We start from the raw sequence: 19,231 nt of genomic DNA, 5'->3' as shown, positions 1-19,231 counted from the left end.
CTTTCTCTTTCTCTGCCTCATGTTCCAGTCTATTAAAGTAACCCCGTGACAGCTCCGAGACACGGCTAGACCCCTGCTCTGCTAGCTGAATAAAATATACTTCAAATGCTTTACATTATTCATTTTATTCAGGCACGGCATTACACCAACCACCTTATCCAACCTCCAACTCACCCCTCATCCAACTCCTAAGCTCCCTAGTACAGTAAGACTATGCATGGTGATTTAAACCATCTGCTCCATTTGGGTAATGGGCCGTGCTCCGGTATCCATTTTTGCTTTTAAATACTCCTTACAAACTAGCTCGTAAACAAAATGGTCGCCCTGTACGCCACCTTGTTCAGCTGATAGCCAGTCGCGTTTTTTTTCTGGGTTTATCCCAATGGCCATTCTCATTGGTGGGGAGCTCGGTGGAGAGAGTGATGCTGTCGTAGCACATGCCTGCTTTTAGAGAGCTGCCGTTATGAGATTAATTTTTGATGAGGTATTCTTTCCCTGTTGCTGGTGCAGTAATCTGATTTGGGTAGACTGTAACAAGGTTTCAAGGGGGAACTTAGACACACACACACACACACAGGCACACAAACAAACACACTGCCTCTCCTGAAGGCCTTAATGTAAAACTCCAGACCATTCCAGATGAAATACTTCCACCTCTAATCTAGACGGTTCAGAGTTTACATTTGTCAGTTGTCAAATACAGAAATGAGGGAGGGGCTAAAAGAAGGATCGAAAGCTAAATAGAAAGCGGTGCTCGGAATATAGCACCACAATATATCATATTAATAAGAATTTGTTCTTAACTGACTTGCCTAGTTAAATAAAGGTCAAATAAAATATTAGAAATAAAAAAATGCCCCCTTGCCGGGCCAGGAGCCAGAAACCTACCTGAAGTTATTACATTTTACATTTTAGTCATTTAGCAGACGCTCTTATCCAGAGCGACTTACAGTAGTGAATGCATACATTTCATTTCATGCATTTTTATTATTATTATTATATATTTTTTTGTACTGGCCCTCCGTGGGAATCGAACCCACCACCCTGGCGTTGCAAACACCATGCTCTACCAACTGAGCCACAGGGAAGGCCAAGTTATCAAACAGTGGATATTGTACCTCATGTTCTGTGAGGTAGTTTGTTACCCAGGCACGACCCACATGCAGTGAGGCACCATTGTCATCCAATATTGAATGAACCCCATGCAGAGTTTGGATACAGTGAGAACTAGTGTGACCTTGGATACAGGGAGAACTAGTGTTACCTTGGATACAGTGAGAACTAGTGTGACCTTGGATACAGGGAGAACTAGTGTGACCTTGGATACAGGGAGAACTAGTGTGACCTTGGATACAGGGAGAACTAGTGTGACCTTGGATACAGGGAGAACTAGTGTGACCTTGGATACAGGGAGAACTAGTGTGACCTTGGATACAGGGAGAACTAGAGTGACCTTGGATACAGGGAGATCTAGTGTGACCTTGGATACAGGGAGATCTAGTGTGACCTTGGATACAGGGAGAACTAGTGTGACCTTGGATACAGGGAGATCTAGTGTTACCTTGGATACAGTGAGAACTAGTGTTGGGGCTAGGGGAGCAGGGAGAGAAGAGGTGAACGCTGTTGTCCAGGTGGACTGGACCTTGTTCCAAGAGTTCAATTCTTTCTCTTTCTCAACCGTTCCTCACTTCTCACTTTCTGTCTCTCCCCAATTCTCTCTTTTCTCTGCTTCTCTCTGTCTCCTCCTGTCTTGCTTTTTTGGTTGCTCGTTCTCTCACTACTTCACCCCTGGACTACCTGAAGGGCCGCCCCCAGGTGGTGAAGGTAGGCAACAACACCTCCACTACGCTGATCCTCAACACAGGGGCCCCACAAGGGTGCGTGCTCAGACCCCTCCTGTACTCCCTGTTCACCCATGACTGCGTGGCCGCGCATGTCTCCAACTCAGTCATCAGGTTTGCAGACGACACAACAGTGGTATGCCTGATTACCAACAACGACGAGTCAACCTACAGGGAGGAGGTGAGGGCCCTGGAGGAGTGGTGCCAGGAAAATAACGTCTCCCTCAACGTCAACAAAATGAAGGTGCTGATCATGGACTTCTGCAGACAGTCATCCACATTGATGGGACCGTAGAGGAAAGGGTGAAAGTTCCTCAGTGTACACATCACTGACAATCTGAAATGGTCCATCCACACAGACAGTGTGGTAAAGACCTCGGAGGCTGAAGAAATTCTGCTTGGCCCCTAAGACCCTCATAATCTTCTATAGATGCACCATTAAGAGCATCCTGTCAGGCTTTATCACCGCCTGGTACGGCAACTGCATTGTCCACAGCCACAGTGCTCTCCAGCCTAATTCTTCACCAGGGGCAGTGTGCCTTCCTCCAGGACATCTTCAGCACCCAGTGTGAAAGCAAGGACAAGAAGATTATCAAGGACCTCAGCAACGGTCTGTTCACCCTGCTAACATCTAGAAGGCGGTTACTGTACAGGTTCATCAAAGCTGGGATCGAGAGACTGAAAAACAGCTTCTATCTCCAACCCCTATTACTAGCCATCAGACTGTTAAATAGTCACCACTAGCTGACCACCGTCCAGTACCCTACTCATCCCTGCACCTTAGACACTGCTGCCCTATGTACATAACACAAACTCAAAAAAGTTCTGGGACACTGTAAAGTCCTTGGAGAATAAGAGCACCTCCTCCCAGCTGCCCACTGCACTGAGGATAGGAAACTCTGTCACGATAAATCCACGATAATTGAGAATTTCAATAAGCATTTTTCTATGGCTGGCCATGCTTTCCACCTGGCTACCCCTACTCCGGTCAACAGCACTGCACCCCCCCACAGCAACTCGCCCAACCCTTCCCCATTTCTCCTTCTCCCAAATCCAGTCAGCTGATGTTCTGAAAGGGCTGCAAAATCTGGACCCCTACAAATCAGCCGGGCCAAACAATCTGGACCCTTTCTTTCTAAAATTATCTGCCGAAATTGTTGCAACCCCTATTACTAGCCTGTTCAACGTCTCATGTCATCTGAGATTCCCAAAGATTGGAAAACAGCTGCGGTCATCCCCCTCTTCAAAGGGGGTGACACTCTAGAACCAAACTGCTACAGACCTATATCTATCCTACCCTGCCTTTCTAAAGTCTTCGAAAGCCAAGTCAACAAACAGATTACCGACCATTTCGAATCCCACCGTACCTTCTCCGCTATGCAATCTGGTTTCAGAGCTGGTCATGGGTGCACCTCACCCACGCTCAAGGTCCTAAACGATATCTTAACCGCCATCGATAAGAAACAATACTGTGCTGCCGTATTCATTGACCTGGCCAAGGCGGTCGACTCTGTCAATCACCACATCCTCATCGGTAGACTCAATAGTCTTGGTTTATCAAATGTTTGCCTCGCCTGGTTCACCAACTACTTCTCTGATAGAGTTCAGTGTGTCAAATCGGAGGGCCTGTTGTCCGGGCCTCTGGCAGTCTCTATGGGGGTGCCACAGGGTTCAATTCTTGGGCTGACTCTTTTCTCTGTATACATCAATGATGTCGCTCTTGCTGCTGGTGAGTCTCTGATCCACCTCTACGCAGACGACAACATTCTGTATACTTCTGGCGCATGTTTGGACACTGTGTTAACTACCCTCCAGACGAGCTTCAATGCCATACAACACTCCTTCCGTGGCCTCCAACTGCTCTTAAATACAAGTAAAACTAAATGCATGCTCTTCAACCAATCGCTGCCTGCACCTGCCCGTCCGTCCAGCATCACTACTCTGGACGGTTCTGACTTAGAATATGTGGACAGCTACAAATACCTAGGTGTCTAGTTAGACTGTAAACTCTCCTTCCAGACTCACAGCAAACATCTCCAATCCAAAGTTAAATCTAGAATTGGCTTCCTATTTCGCGTCAAAGCATCTTTCACTCATGCTGCCAAACATACCCTCGTAAAACTGACCATCCTACCGATCCTCGACTTCGGCGATGTCATTTACAAAATAGCCTCCAATAACCTACTCAATAAATTGGATTCAGTCTATCACAGTGCCATCCGTTTTGTCACCAAAGCCCCATATACTACCCACCACTGCGACCTGTATGCTCTCGTTGGCTGGCCCTCGCTTCATACTTGTCGCCAAACCCACTGGCTCCAGGTCATCTACAAGACCCTGCTAGGTAAAGTTCCCCCTTATCTCAGCTCGCTGGTCACCATAGCAGCACCCACCTGTATCATGCGCTCCAGCAGGTATATCTTTCTGGTCACCCCCAAAGCCAATTCCTCCTTCGGCCGCCTCTCCTTCCAGTTCTCTGCTGCCAATGACTGGAACGAACTTCAAAAATCTCTGAAACTGGAAACACTTATCTCCCTCACTAGCTTTAAGCACCAGCTGTCAGAGCAGCTCACAGATTACTGCACCTGTACGTAGCCCATCTATAATTTAGCCCAAACAACTACCGCTTCCTCTTCTTGTATATAGACTTATTTTTCTACTATATTATTGACTGTATGTTTGTTTTACTCCATGTGTAACTGTGTTGTTGTATGTGTCAAACTGCTTGCTTTATCTTGGCCAGGTCTTAATTGTAAATGAGAACTTGTTCTCAACTTGCCTACCTGGTTAAATAAAGGTGAAATAAAATAAATAACATAAATAGTCAATGAACACTGGTAACTTTAATAATGTTTACATACTGTTTTACCCACTTCATATGTATATACTATATTCTAGTCAAGGCTCATCCTATATAATTACTGTTGTACAGAACTTTTCTATTCATATACTGTCCATAATGTCTATACACACTATCATATGCATATATATTTATATTCCGGACTCAGACATGGCTCATTCTGATATTCCTTCATTTCTTTCCTTTTGGATTTGTGTGTATTGTTTTGTATTGTTAGGTATTACTGCACTGTTGGAGCTAGAAACATAAGCATTTTGCTGCACCTGCGATAACATCTTCAAAATATGTGTACGCAGCCTATTTTCTTTGACTTATACATCCACCGCAACACTCTCATTCTCTCTCTCATTCTCTCCAATATCTTATCTCTCTCTGCAGTGTGTGCCATGGCTGTGAGGAACTGTCTGGAGTGTCAGCAGCACTCTCACTTCAAGCCCAGCCAGGACAGCGCCCGCGGCCAGCAAGCCGTGCACAGCCTCATGGGAGCCCCCAAGTCCATGCCCGCGCAGGCAAGTAGTATCATCCCTCCTCACTGAGTCAGACTCTCTCTTCAATCCCCCACTTCTTCCCTCACTCTCTTCTCTCTCCCTCTTTCTGTCATTTTGGGAATCTTGACTTTCTAGCAATACCCCCTCCCAAAAAAAATGTTTTTACATTTCCCAATCTCCCTAGCAGACATGGAGAAATGCCATAATTGATGACATTTCTCCTCCTGTATATTAGTTGAATAGGATCACTGCACTTAGTGAATTGTAAGCATCCCTCTAAGTTATCCTTTGTCTTGTGTTGCATCCTAATAATTCCCCTGCAGGAACCCATCCCTTTGTGGTCCTCCCGATGTAATAGCAGAGTGTTATTATTGCATTAGCTGATATCTTATTGCATTACTTTGCCCGCTGTTATGTTACACTAGACAAGGCCCTTTGTCATTGTTGGCCTTTTGATTTGATATAGTGACTTCCAGTAAAAAAAAAAAAAAAAAAAAAAATCCCTGTTTTTCTTCCTGAAACCAGTGTGTAAAACCTCATTCATAATGCAGTGAGTGGCTCTATGGTAAATCCATTATGTTAAGGGTCTGAGTCTCAAGGGGATACACAACCTCCTGCAGAATGGGGCAGATACTGTACTGTATGTGGACTGGCCAACTATACACTTCCCATGGGTTGATTTTCAACACTCGGGCTACTGATGGTGGAATGGGCCGTTGTGGTTGACCTCTGCTAACACGTACACATTCCATGACAATCAGTTAGCATTTGTCATGTCTTAGACTTACAGAGAAGTCTAGTTTTGGACAGTGGGTAGAGTATAAAAACCGATAATGGTGTTTTCAGCATTAACCAGCAATGTGGGCTTACATTATTATGTCTGTCTCTGTATGTGTGCTTGCCTGCGTGTCTGTGTGTGCATGTGTATGTGTGTTCTACACCTGCAGAGCCCTGTTGATGTTGTGACAGGAGGGATGTCTCCCATCAGAGACATGGACCGTCTGCTACAGGAAATGGACATCAACCGCCTCAGAGCCGTGGTCTTCAGAGATATCGTGAGTTTACAAAGCTTTGATAAAGACTGAAGTTGAAATGAGTCAATTTTTCAAATAAATAACAGTACCTATGCATTGCAAGAACTTGTTATTGCTGTCTTTTTGGAAGACCCCATCATTTTCTTTTTTTAAATACTGTGAAGATGTAGGATCTTAATTTGAGCCAGTTTGCTACAGCAGGAAACTGTTCCTGCAGCAACAGGAAATGTGTATTATTATTATTATTATTACATTTTTGTAGGTGTTGATAAAATCAAGTCTGAAATTTCAAAGTGGAAATTACACATTTCAGAAGCCTTATTAAAACCTCAAATACACCACAAGTAAAAAAGAAATCCTGCATTGCAGGAAAGTTCTTCTGCAACAGGGTGATCAAATTAAGATCCTACATCTGTACGTATTCAAACATATTACAGACTGGCGGTGTACTGTATTATAGCTGTGTTGCGTGTGTGTTTTGGTAAAGGAGGACAGTAAGCAGGCTCAGTTCTTGGCCCTGGCCGTGGTTTACTTCATCTCTGTTCTCATGGTGTCCAAGTACCGAGACATCCTGGAGCCCCAAAACGACAAGAAACCCCCCCAGCGCAGCCAGTCTGCCAGGAGCGCAGGTACACACCTCCCCCATATGGCTACGCAGGAGCTGCATCTAGCAAGTGTCCATCCCTCAAGATGTCAATCTCTGTCTTATACATTAGTTATATATGGAATTTCCAATTGTCTTGATTGTGCCTTGAAATGTACTGGTGTGTTGATAGTCTTTATAGTAGTTTTACATTTTTGAAGCACGTAGAAGGTTCAGGTTTTTCTCAATGTTTATAAACCTCCTTTAATGTTTCCGCCCATCAGACAGTAATGCCGTCTCTGGCGGTCCCGAGCTGGAGAGCAGTGTGTCCCTCCGTCGCCGAGACTCTGGCATCGGGGATGACCATAGCTCCGTGGCCCCCAGCGAGGCAGACTCCACCGCCCAGGGGCCCGACGCCGTGTCCGAGGCCCTGTCCACCCTCTCCTCAGAGGTCAGGGGTCACAGAGACAACACCACGGCGGACGCCAGGGGCGGGAAGAACGTGAAGGACATCCTGCGCAGCTTGGTCTCGGCGCCTGCTGATGACATCATGGTGGACCCCAGCCTTCTTCCGCCGGCCTTCCTGGGAGCTGCTATGGGAAACAACCCCAACCAGTTCAGATCCTTTGACAGGTGCGTGGGCCACAGAGTTTAAGAATCAAGGGTCGGTCTCTCAAAGGCTGATCTCTGTGTCGGAGTCTGCTAACTTTTTAAATACCTCTTGACCTGGTTCACAGCCTCAACTCTTAACCCCTCCCTACCTTGAAACGGTCCAACATGAACATGTACTAAGTGAAGGCGAGGAAGCATCACATCAGAAACCCACTACCGTCACAGACCCCCTTTTAAACTCTTGTATCCCCCCCATCCCTGTAGCTCCCTGGTTTGCCTGTCGACGTGGCTTCTCAACACAAATAAACAGGACTACAAAGTACCTGTCTTCAGGAAAACACATCAAAACAATCGAGGCATCTGCCAGAAGCAGAGAGGAAGAGAGAGAGAGTAAGAGGGGAAAGAGAGAGAGAGAGAGAGAGAGTGATCTAAAAGACGACTCTGTGGCAGCCAGCAGGAAGCTGTTTCTTTTCACCTTGTCACTGATATTTAATAGCTTCTCTTTTTCGTCTCTCTCTCCCGGTCTTTCTTTCTCTCTGTCTGTCTCTCTGGTACTATAATAAGGGAAAGAGAAGCTGGCTAGATGGATCCCCTATGGAGTGAGGGGGCGAGCGGTCAGAGACTTAGCGGGAACGCAAGGCGGTGCTGTGTGTGGGTGGGTGTACTGTACCTATACAGACTATTCAGACATCTCTAAGTGAGAGAGAGCTGACGGACGGACTGAGGACGAGGTCTGGTTTGTATTTGGGGGAATTGTCCCTGTGGCACACCAGACACAAAGGAAGTGGGGAGAGAGAAAAAGCGAGGGGGAGAGAGAAAAAGCGAGGGGGAGAGAGAAAAAGCGAGGGGGAGAGAGAAAAAGCGAGGGGGAGAGAGAAAAAGCGAGGGGGAGAGAGAAAAAGCGAGGGGGAGAGAGAAAAAGCGAGGGGGAGAGAGAAAAAGCGAGAGGGAGAGAGAAAAAGCGAGGGGGAGAGAGAAAAAGCGAGGGGGAGAGAGAAAAAGCGAGGGGGAGAGAGAAAAAGCGAGGGGGAGAGAGAAAAAGCGAGGGGGAGAGAGAAAAAGCGAGGGGGAGAGAGAAAAAGCGAGGGGGAGAGAGAAAAAGCGAGAGGGAGAGAGAAAAAGCGAACAAGATCCCCCCCCCCTCTCCACAGGAAAAGAGACACCTAGTCAAGGTTCTCATGCCAAGGAAGAAAGAAAGCGTTTCTCCATCACCCCCCCCCCCCCACACACACACACACACACACACACACACACACACACACACACACTCCTCCTCTTCCAATCGGTTGGAATTCAGAGGCATCCCTGTGATCCTCAGACTCTTTATCTGTGGAATGCTTTGTCAGGACTCTGGGCACTCCTCATATCTGGTGGGATTAGAGCGGCTCCTGGGGCCGTTAGCGTTGGAGAGGAGGAGAGCTGGAGAGCATAGAGTAACAGCTCTACCTCGCCACGGGGAGCCCCAGTCAGACCCCCAGCTGGCCCCAGCCCAGGCAGCTCCCGGCCCCTCTAACCCAGAGATGAAGGCCCGGCGGCTGGGGTTCCCAGGTCAGCACACACTTTCTCTGGCCTTCTACCTTTATCTCCCACCAGGATCCGCCTACCCTCACAGACCCCTGAAAGCTCTGGCTCGGAGATGCCTGGTTATCTTGATGGTTCCTGCTCTCTACTGCGTGGCTGTGCTCTGTGTTGAGGTCTGGGCTCTGCTCTCCCCTGCTCCTCTCTGTCTCAGGTCTACTATAATCTCTACCGTCTGTGTTGAGGTCTGGGCTCTGCTCTCCCCTGCTCCTCTCTGTCTCAGGTCTACTCTAATCTCTACCGTCTGTGTTGAGGTCTGGGCTCTGCTCTCCCCTGCTCCTCTCTGTCTCAGGTCTACTCTAATCTCTACCGTCTGTGTTGAGGTCTGGGCTCTGCTCTCCCCTGCTCCTCTCTGTCTCAGGTCTACTCTAATCTCTACCGTCTGTGTTGAGGTCTGGGCTCTGCTCTCCCCTGCTCCTCTCTGTCTCAGGTCTACTCTAATCTCTACCGTCTGGGCTCTGCTCTCCCCTGCTCCTCTCTGTCTCAGGTCTACTCTAATCTCTACCGTCTGGGCTCTGCTCTCCCCTGCTCCTCTCTGTCTCAGGTCTACTCTAATCTCTACCGTCTATGTTGAGGTCTGGGCTCTGCTCTCCCCTGCTCCTCTCTGTCTCAGGTCTACTCTAATCTCTACCGTCTGGGCTCTGCTCTCCCCTGCTCCTCTCTGTCTCAGGTCTACTCTAATCTCTACCGTCTGGGCTCTGCTCTCCCCTGCTCCTCTCTGTCTCAGGTCTACTCTAATCTCTACCGTCTGTGTTGAGGTCTGGGCTCTGCTCTCCCCTGCTCCTCTCTGTCTCAGGTCTACTCTAATCTCTACCGTCTGGGCTCTGCTCTCCCCTGCTCCTCTCTGTCTCAGGTCTACTCTAATCTCTACCGTCTGGGCTCTGCTCTCCCCTGCTCCTCTCTGTCTCAGGTCTACTCTAATCTCTACCGTCTATGTTGAGGTCTGGGCTCTGCTCTCCCCTGCTCCTCTCTGTCTCAGGTCTACTCTAATCTCTACCGTCTGGGCTCTGCTCTCCCCTGCTCCTCTCTGTCTCAGGTCTACTCTAATCTCTACCGTCTGGGCTCTGCTCTCCCCTGCTCCTCTCTGTCTCAGGTCTACTCTAATCTCTACCGTCTGGGCTCTGCTCTCCCCTGCTCCTCTCTGTCTCAGGTCTGTGTTGAGGTCTGGGCTCTGCTCTCCCCTACTCCTCTCTGTCTCAGGTCTACTCTAATCTCTACCGTCTGTGTTGAGGTCTGGGCTCTGCTCTCCCCTGCTCCTCTCTGTCTCAGGTCTACTCTAATCTCTACCGTCTGTGTTGAGGTCTGGGCTCTGCTCTCCCCTGCTCCTCTCTGTCTCAGGTCTACTCTAATCTCTACCGTCTGTGTTGAGGTCTGGGCTCTGCTCTCCCCTGCTCCTCTCTCTCTCAGGTCTACTCTAATCTCTACCGTCTGTGTTGAGGTCTGGGCTCTGCTCTCCCCTGCTCCTCTCTGTCTCAGGTCTACTCTAATCTCTACCGTCTGTGTTGAGGTCTGGGCTCTGCTCTCCCCTGCTCCTCTCTCTCTCAGGTCTACTCTAATCTCTACCGTCTGTGTTGAGGTCTGGGCTCTGCTCTCCCCTGCTCCTCTCTGTCTCAGGTCTACTCTAATCTCTACCGTCTGTGTTGAGGTCTGGGCTCTGCTCTCCCCTGCTCCTCTCTGTCTCAGGTCTACTCTAATCTCTACCGTCTGTGTTGAGGTCTGAGCTCTGCTCTCCCCTGCTCCTCTCTCTCTCAGGTCTACTCTAATCTCTACCGTCTGTGTTGAGGTCTGGGCTCTGCTCTCCCCTGCTCCTCTCTGTCTCAGGTCTACTCTAATCTCTACCGTCTGTGTTGAGGTCTGGGCTCTGCTCTCCCCTGCTCCTCTCTGTCTCAGGTCTACTCTAATCTCTACCGTCTGTGTTGAGGTCTGGGCTCTGCTCTCCCCTGCTCCTCTCTGTCTCAGGTCTACTCTAATCTCTACCGTCTGTGTTGAGGTCTGGGCTCTGCTCTCCCCTGCTCCTCTCTCTCTCAGGTCTACTCTAATCTCTACCGTCTGTGTTGAGGTCTGGGCTCTGCTCTCCCCTGCTCCTCTCTGTCTCAGGTCTACTCTAATCTCTACCGTCTGTGTTGAGGTCTGGGCTCTGCTCTCCCCTGCTCCTCTCTGTCTCAGGTCTACTCTAATCTCTACCGTCTGTGTTGAGGTCTGGGCTCTGCTCTCCCCTGCTCCTCTCTGTCTCAGGTCTACTCTAATCTCTACCGTCTGTGTTGAGGTCTAGGCTCTGCTCTCCCCTGCTCCTCTCTGTCTCAGGTCTACTCTAATCTCTACCGTCTGGGCTCTGCTCTCCCCTGCTCCTCTCTGTCTCAGGTCTGTGTTGAGGTCTGGGCTCTGCTCTCCCCTGCTCCTCTCTGTCTCAGGTCTGTGTTGAGGTCTGGGCTCTGCTCTCCCCTGCTCCTCTCTGTCTCAGGTCTACTCTAATCTCTACCGTCTGTGTTGAGGTCTGGGCTCTGCTCTCCCCTGCTCCTCTCTGTCTCAGGTCTACTCTAATCTCTACCGTCTGTGTTGAGGTCTGGGCTCTGCTCTCCCCTGCTCCTCTCTGTCTCAGGTCTACTCTAATCTCTACCGTCTGGGCTCTGCTCTCCCCTGCTCCTCTCTGTCTCAGGTCTGTGTTGAGGTCTGGGCTCTGCTCTCCCCTGCTCCTCTCTGTCTCAGGTCTGTGTTGAGGTCTGGGCTCTGCTCTCCCCTGCTCCTCTCTGTCTCAGGTCTGTGTTGAGGTCTGGGCTCTGCTCTCCCCTGCTCCTCTCTGTCTCAGGTCTGTGTTAAGGTCTGGGCTCTGCTCTCCCCTGCTCCTCTCTCTCTCAGGTCTACTCTAATCTCTACCGTCTGTGTTGAGGTCTGGGCTCTGCTCTCCCCTGCTCCTCTCTGTCTCAGGTCTACTCTAATCTCTACCGTCTGTGTTGAGGTCTGGGCTCTGCTCTCCCCTGCTCCTCTCTCTCTCAGGTCTACTCTAATCTCTACCGTCTGTGTTGAGGTCTGGGCTCTGCTCTCCCCTGCTCCTCTCTGTCTCAGGTCTACTCTAATCTCTACCGTCTGTGTTGAGGTCTGGGCTCTGCTCTCCCCTGCTCCTCTCTGTCTCAGGTCTACTCTAATCTCTACCGTCTGTGTTGAGGTCTGGGCTCTGCTCTCCCCTGCTCCTCTCTCTCTCAGGTCTACTCTAATCTCTACCGTCTGTGTTGAGGTCTGGGCTCTGCTCTCCCCTGCTCCTCTCTGTCTCAGGTCTACTCTAATCTCTACCGTCTGTGTTGAGGTCTGGGCTCTGCTCTCCCCTGCTCCTCTCTGTCTCAGGTCTACTCTAATCTCTACCGTCTGTGTTGAGGTCTGGGCTCTGCTCTCCCCTGCTCCTCTCTGTCTCAGGTCTACTCTAATCTCTACCGTCTGTGTTGAGGTCTGGGCTCTGCTCTCCCCTGCTCCTCTCTCTCTCAGGTCTACTCTAATCTCTACCGTCTGTGTTGAGGTCTGGGCTCTGCTCTCCCCTGCTCCTCTCTGTCTCAGGTCTACTCTAATCTCTACCGTCTGTGTTGAGGTCTGGGCTCTGCTCTCCCCTGCTCCTCTCTGTCTCAGGTCTACTCTAATCTCTACCGTCTGTGTTGAGGTCTGGGCTCTGCTCTCCCCTGCTCCTCTCTGTCTCAGGTCTACTCTAATCTCTACCGTCTGTGTTGAGGTCTAGGCTCTGCTCTCCCCTGCTCCTCTCTGTCTCAGGTCTACTCTAATCTCTACCGTCTGGGCTCTGCTCTCCCCTGCTCCTCTCTGTCTCAGGTCTGTGTTGAGGTCTGGGCTCTGCTCTCCCCTGCTCCTCTCTGTCTCAGGTCTGTGTTGAGGTCTGGGCTCTGCTCTCCCCTGCTCCTCTCTGTCTCAGGTCTACTCTAATCTCTACCGTCTGTGTTGAGGTCTGGGCTCTGCTCTCCCCTGCTCCTCTCTGTCTCAGGTCTACTCTAATCTCTACCGTCTGTGTTGAGGTCTGGGCTCTGCTCTCCCCTGCTCCTCTCTGTCTCAGGTCTACTCTAATCTCTACCGTCTGGGCTCTGCTCTCCCCTGCTCCTCTCTGTCTCAGGTCTGTGTTGAGGTCTGGGCTCTGCTCTCCCCTGCTCCTCTCTGTCTCAGGTCTGTGTTGAGGTCTGGGCTCTGCTCTCCCCTGCTCCTCTCTGTCTCAGGTCTACTATAATCTCTACCGTCTGTGTTGAGGTCTGGGCTCTGCTCTCCCCTGCTCCTCTCTGTCTCAGGTCTACTCTAATCTCTACCGTCTGTGTTGAGGTCTGGGCTCTGCTCTCCCCTGCTCCTCTCTGTCTCAGGTCTACTATAATCTCTACCGTCTGTGTGAGAGTGCAGACTTTTAGTTTTTATTTTCACTCAGATGGTAGGGAAATTCCATCAGAACATACCCAAACTGCATAAGAACGTAGGTGTATTTGAAATGGTTAAAATAATTCCCAGAAAGTATTTATTTTAGATTTGAGTCATCTTTTGAAGACAACAAATGAATATGATTCTGACAATAATGAAAAAGAGACTTCTCTATGATATAAATGAATCTGATCCCTCAAATGGTTTTGGTATGGAGCTGGGACGATAAACCATTTTTTTCTGACACCACCGATCACTTATCGCGGGCATTTTGCTGATATCATTCATGATGATAAGTAGCCTTTTCTAGATAAATGTGAAGTTTGAGATGAAATACGTTTGCTAATATGAGTGATTTGTTATTGTGACAATTAATGACTACGACCATCAGACTAGTAATAGTGGTTTAAATGATATATATTTTAACTGTGGTGTACATGAATATTATGAACCTATCGTTTTAGTTATCACATCAATTAGGGAAGTTTATCGCAATATGGATTCTTGTCCCTATCGCCCAGCTCTGCTCAGGTACCTCATGCTCAAACACAGAGCAGTAGTTCATCATAAAGTCCTGCATGTCTCAGTGACAGCGGTGCAGACAGACACCCTGTGTAGACAGACAGACTGACGCTGACACCTACGCCAAAAACATGGGAACCAACCGGCCTTCCTCCATCCAAATAACTGGTCCCGGGGTATTACATTTACGAGCGTGGAAAAAGCAGGATCTCCCAGATAAAAATGGCCGGGGTCAGAGGTGAAGTAGCACTCTGATTTATTTACTAGGCAGAGAGATGGAGGCCCGGTCGGCTAGATTCTGCCATACATACATACGTCTCGGGGATATGCCCCTGTTATGACAGAAAGTCCACAAATATTTGCTGATGCTAACCAGAGCCCTGGAAAACAGTCGTCTACGGGAGGCAGAATAGCAGTGTGATTTACATGGCGTGTTACAGCAGCAAATGTGGGTGTTAGTTTGACATTTGTGTTAGTAAGGCATTTTGAATTCTGTAAGTTGGACTTGCCAGATGCCTTTGTAAAGCAAAAATCGGCCATGTTGAAAATGTGATGGTTTGTGGTAAGGGATTGTAGGTGAAATTTATTGAGTGCAAATATCATAGCTAGTTGCTCATTGGCACTTGAACACACTGTGATCAACAAACAGCATACTGCCATGACAGAGAGACTTGTCAGACCAGATAGATGACAGTGGGCTTCTTTGAATAGGAACCTTTAGTGTGATCCCCTGTCACACTGGGAGAGACATGGAGAGTGCTCCATCGCTCCCTTCTTTCTCACCACCTCTGCTGTCCTCAGGCCAAACACTACTGTCATTAATCACCGATGTCACCAAGGCCAGGCCCAACCGGACGCTGTGACTGAAAGTCACAGGTAGAGCGTTGGAGGTTGGGAAGGGGTTGTTGTTAGGGGGACATAAAGAACATAGGAGGCATGATTCGCATGTTCACATGCACAGGGCCGCATGAAATGAGAGGGAGAGTGGGGAAGATCAAAGCCAGACTGCATGGGACACAGACAGACAGACAGACAGCCGCTGGGGCCCCACCCCCATCCCCTTACATGAATAAGCCATAAGGATAAAGAGGAGAATGGGGGGGTAGGGGGGCCGCCTCTCTGGAGGGGGCAACAGTATGAGACATGCAGTTAGCATTCATCTGGATATGTACTTCAATGTGTCCTGTTAAGCTTGTCTGTGGTGGGAATCTGATGCTAACCTCTATGTCCACTTGGGAATTAAAAATATAGTTCATCCCACTTAACAATTCCCATGTGGAATCTGACTAATGGCCTGTTGTTCTTTTGCAGTGTGAACCATGTTTGAAGACACGATACGTGAACATGTGTAGCTTCTATTGCGTGATGTGTTGGATGTTTTAAATATTTCACATACTCTGTACTATAGCCATCAGAAAGGGCAGTGCCAGATATGTCTACTCTAAGTCATACCGGAAGGGAAAGCCCTATCCAGTTAACTCGGCTGGTCAGATACTGACTAGATTGGATGGTAGTCACTAGTATCAGGGGTGGTGCTGACGTGAAGCACCCAGGGAGAGAGGTGTCGACAGCGGCGGGAGAGGGACAGGAGAGACCAAGGTCTGGTTCTCTGCACCGGTTATGAGTAAGAGAAGCCAGGCTATGTCAAGCCCTTGGGAAGGTGTGTGTGTGTGTGTGTGTGTGTGTGTGTGTGTGTGTGTGTGTGTGTAGCGGTACAGGGTTGGGGTTCGGTGTTAGGTTCTCCATCTGTTCCCCAGCAACTCAGGCCTTTAAATTATTCAGTTAGGTTATTAGCTACACTTATCGTTGAGCCCCACGCCTCTGCCGATTAATCATCCGTCAGAGCAGGTGCTTGGCTGTTACTGTTAAGCCCACGACCAGGAGAGGAGCTGGGAGAAGCAAAGCTCTGGGCTCTCTGGGTTTCGGGTTGGCAGGGCCTGAATAATTTAGAGGTTTTAACCAATAACCGGGCTCGCCGCCTTGTAAACACAAGCAATTTCATTAATCTGTGCTATTCCTAAGAGTTGAATGGAGGAATGTGCTTACAGGCTGAGAGTGTGACTGAGAAAGTGAGCGCCTGTGTATAAAGTTACTGCTTAGCAAGCTAGGGTCCTAGAGTCTTGTTCGATTTACAAATAGGTTTATCATAAAGCAGAATAGGATAGTTGTTACCAACCACTGCGAAGGGACTAGAGGTCGACCGATTATGATTTTTCAACACCGGTACCGATTATTGGAGGACCAAAAAATGCCGATACCGATTAATCGGTCTATATGTTGGGGGGGGGTCCTCCAATAATCGGCACCGGCGTTGAAAAATCATAATCGGTCGACCTCTAGTCCCTTCGCAGTGGTTGGTAACAACTATCCTATTCTGCTTTATGATAAACCTATTTGTAGATCGAACAATCAAATGGGATGACTCTCCAGGATATATTTGTAATGACAATTACAACAATACTGAATGAACACTTTTATTTTAAAACATCAATAAAATCAATTTAGTCTCAAATAAATAATGAAACATGTTCAATTTGGTTTAAATAATGCAAGAACAAAGTGTTGGAGAAGAAAGTAAAAGTGCAATATGTGCCATGTAAAAAAGCTAACGTTTAAGTTCCTTGCTCAGAACATGAGACATATGAAAGCTGGTGGTTCCTTTTAACATGAGTCTTCAATATTCCCAGGTAAGAAGTTTTAGGTTGTAGTTATTATAGGACTATTTCTCTCTATACCATTTGCATTTCATATACCTTTGACTATTGGATGTAATAGGTACTTTAGTATTGCCAGCCTAATCTCGGGAGTTGATAGGCTTGAAGTCATAAACAGCACAATGCTTGAAGCATTGTGAAGAGCTGCTGGCAAACGCAGTAAAGTGCTGTTTGAATGAATGCTTACGAGCCTGCTGCTGCCTACCACCGCTCAATCAAATTATAGACTTAATTATAATATAATAACACACAGAAATACGAGCCTTAGGTCATTAATATGGTAAAATCCGGAAACTATCATTTCGAAAACAAAACGTTTATTCTTTCAGTGAATTACGGAACCATTCCGTATTTTATCTAACGGGTGGCATCCATAAGACTAAATATTGCTGTTACATTGCACAACCTTCAATGTTATGTCATAATGGCAAATTAGTTCGCAACGAGCCAGGCGGCCCAAACTGTTGCATATACCCTGACTCTGCTTGCAATGAACGCAAGAGAAGTGGCACAATTTCCCTAGTTTAATATTGCCTGCTAACATGAATTTCTTTTGACTAAATATGCAGGTTTAAAAATATATACTTCTGTGTATTGATTTTAAGAAAGGCATTGATGTTTATGGTTAGGTACATTCGTGCAACAATTGTGCTTTTTTCACAAATGCGCTTTTGTTAAATCATCTCCCGTTTGGCGAAGTTGGCTGTCTTTGTTAGGAGGAAATAGTCTTCACACAGTTCATAATGAGCCAGGTGGCCCAAACTGCTGCATATACCCTGACTCTGTTGCACATAACGCAAGAGAAGTGACACAATTTCCCTAGTTAAAAGAAATTCATGTTAGCAGGCAATATTAACTAAATATGCCGGTTTAAAAATATATACTTGTGTATTGATTTTAAGAAAGGCGTTGATGTTTGGTGCGCAAATGCGCATGTTAAATCACCTGTTTGGCGAAGTAGGCTGTGATTCAATGATAAATTAACAGGCACCGCATCGATTATATGCAATGCAGGACAAGCTAGATAAACTAGTAATATCATCAACCATGTGTAGTTAACTAGTGATTATGTTAAGATTGATTGTTTTTTATAAGATACGTTTAATGCTAGCTAGCACCTTACCTTGGCTCCTTGCTGCACTCGCATAACAGGTAGTCAGCCTGCCACGCAGTCTCTTCGTGGAGTGCAATGTAATCGGCCATGATCGGTGTCCAAAAATGCCGATTACCGATTGTTATGAAAACTTGAAATCGGCTCTAATTAATTGGCCATTCCGATTAATCGGTCGACCTCTAGAAGGGACAGCGGTGGGTTTTTAACTGTGAGTCAAGGCTAATTAGCTAGCGTATTCATTCCTATTTCTTCTGTCCTTTACTGTTCAGAAGTAGGGACATTTAATTAAGTGCCAAGGAGAAGTTTACGTTTTACATCCAAATCTAAATGTTTTTATGTAAAGGGCATGTTATAGAAGAGTCCTATTTTGTATTTGTGATTTCACTTGGTTTTGAGAAACCTATCCCCCCCAATATACACGTCTTTCGTTCTGCACTATATGGGCCATGTATTAACATTAGCAAAGACTCCATAAACATCCAAATCCGTCCTTTTAGAAATGGCGGAGCTCTGTGTAATGATGGCGGTCTTTTAGATGTTGTACGCATAAAAGTGTGTCATTCCGAACTTTATCCGCACTGTTGTGGCACATATCCAAGTCATTTGACCGATATTAGATTTTTTTGGTGCCAAATCATCCGAAAGTATCTCAAATTGATTGTGAAGCTCAACAAAGTCACTTATAAATGATTTGGACATGATGCGTGAAAAATGCTAATATCGGTCCCATGACATAAATGGGATTTGTGCTACAAATGCTAAAGCATTAGCATGTTTAAACAATGCCAAGGAAACTTAACCAGAGTATGGATTGCTGTCATACCTTGTCCATAGAATGCTTACATGGTAAGGAAATCAATGTCATTTTGTAATTTGGGTGAACTGTCCTTTAAGTCATATTAATGTCACAGATTCAACAGTTGAACTGCAGATGGTTATACAGTACCACAATTATAGAGCGGCCATATTGGCAATAAACCTGTGATATGCGTGAAAATAGCCAGCAGAAGTTGATTCCAGTTCAATGATGGTATGGAAGGAATTTACAATATACATTATGTACAGTAACCCTGTTCTCGAAATAAGATATAACACCAAATAAGACAACTATCATTGTGGAATACATTGTTTTCATTTGAGAAATGATGCAATACACTCTTATCCAGAGCAACGTACCATTAGTGCATTCAACAGAAGTAGCTAAAACATGACCTGTATGTACTAAACAGTGTGTGTGAAGACAGTAGACTAACCGTTGCTGGTATTTCTGCAGCCTGACTGTATCATCCTGTAGCATAGATCACAGCGGGGTCAGAACCAGTCAGTGTTTAACATCCAAAGTACCTTCAGCCTAATGTGTGTCATCTGCCATCTTAAATCATCCAGGCCCTGCTTTGATACCAACGCCAGCTTTCTGTCTGCAGAGCTACTAAAGCCCAGTCTACATACTCCTCTCTGTGTGTGTTTCTCTTCTGTGTGTGTGTGTGTGT

At 47.2% G+C, this 19,231-nt stretch overlaps 1 protein-coding gene across 1 annotated transcript in view; it reads left to right on the top strand.

The window, feature by feature from the left end:
• Positions 1-19,231, top strand: part of LOC106602365 (lipopolysaccharide-responsive and beige-like anchor protein) — a 333,282-nt gene that overhangs the window by 91,336 nt on the left and 222,715 nt on the right. Inside the window, 4 exon segments of the mRNA XM_082974174.1 lie at positions 5,080-5,210; positions 6,137-6,244; positions 6,711-6,852; positions 7,091-7,439. Of these exon segments, the coding sequence (XP_082830300.1) occupies positions 5,080-5,210; positions 6,137-6,244; positions 6,711-6,852; positions 7,091-7,439 (730 nt within the window).

The sequence above is a fragment of the Salmo salar genome, chromosome 04, assembly GCF_965601325.2.
Source record: "Salmo salar chromosome 04, fSalSal1, whole genome shotgun sequence".
In the NCBI taxonomy this organism is placed as follows: Eukaryota; Metazoa; Chordata; class Actinopteri; order Salmoniformes; family Salmonidae; genus Salmo; species Salmo salar.
The sequence above is the reverse complement of the archived record's forward strand: the minus strand, read 5'-3'. Positions and strand labels throughout refer to the sequence as shown.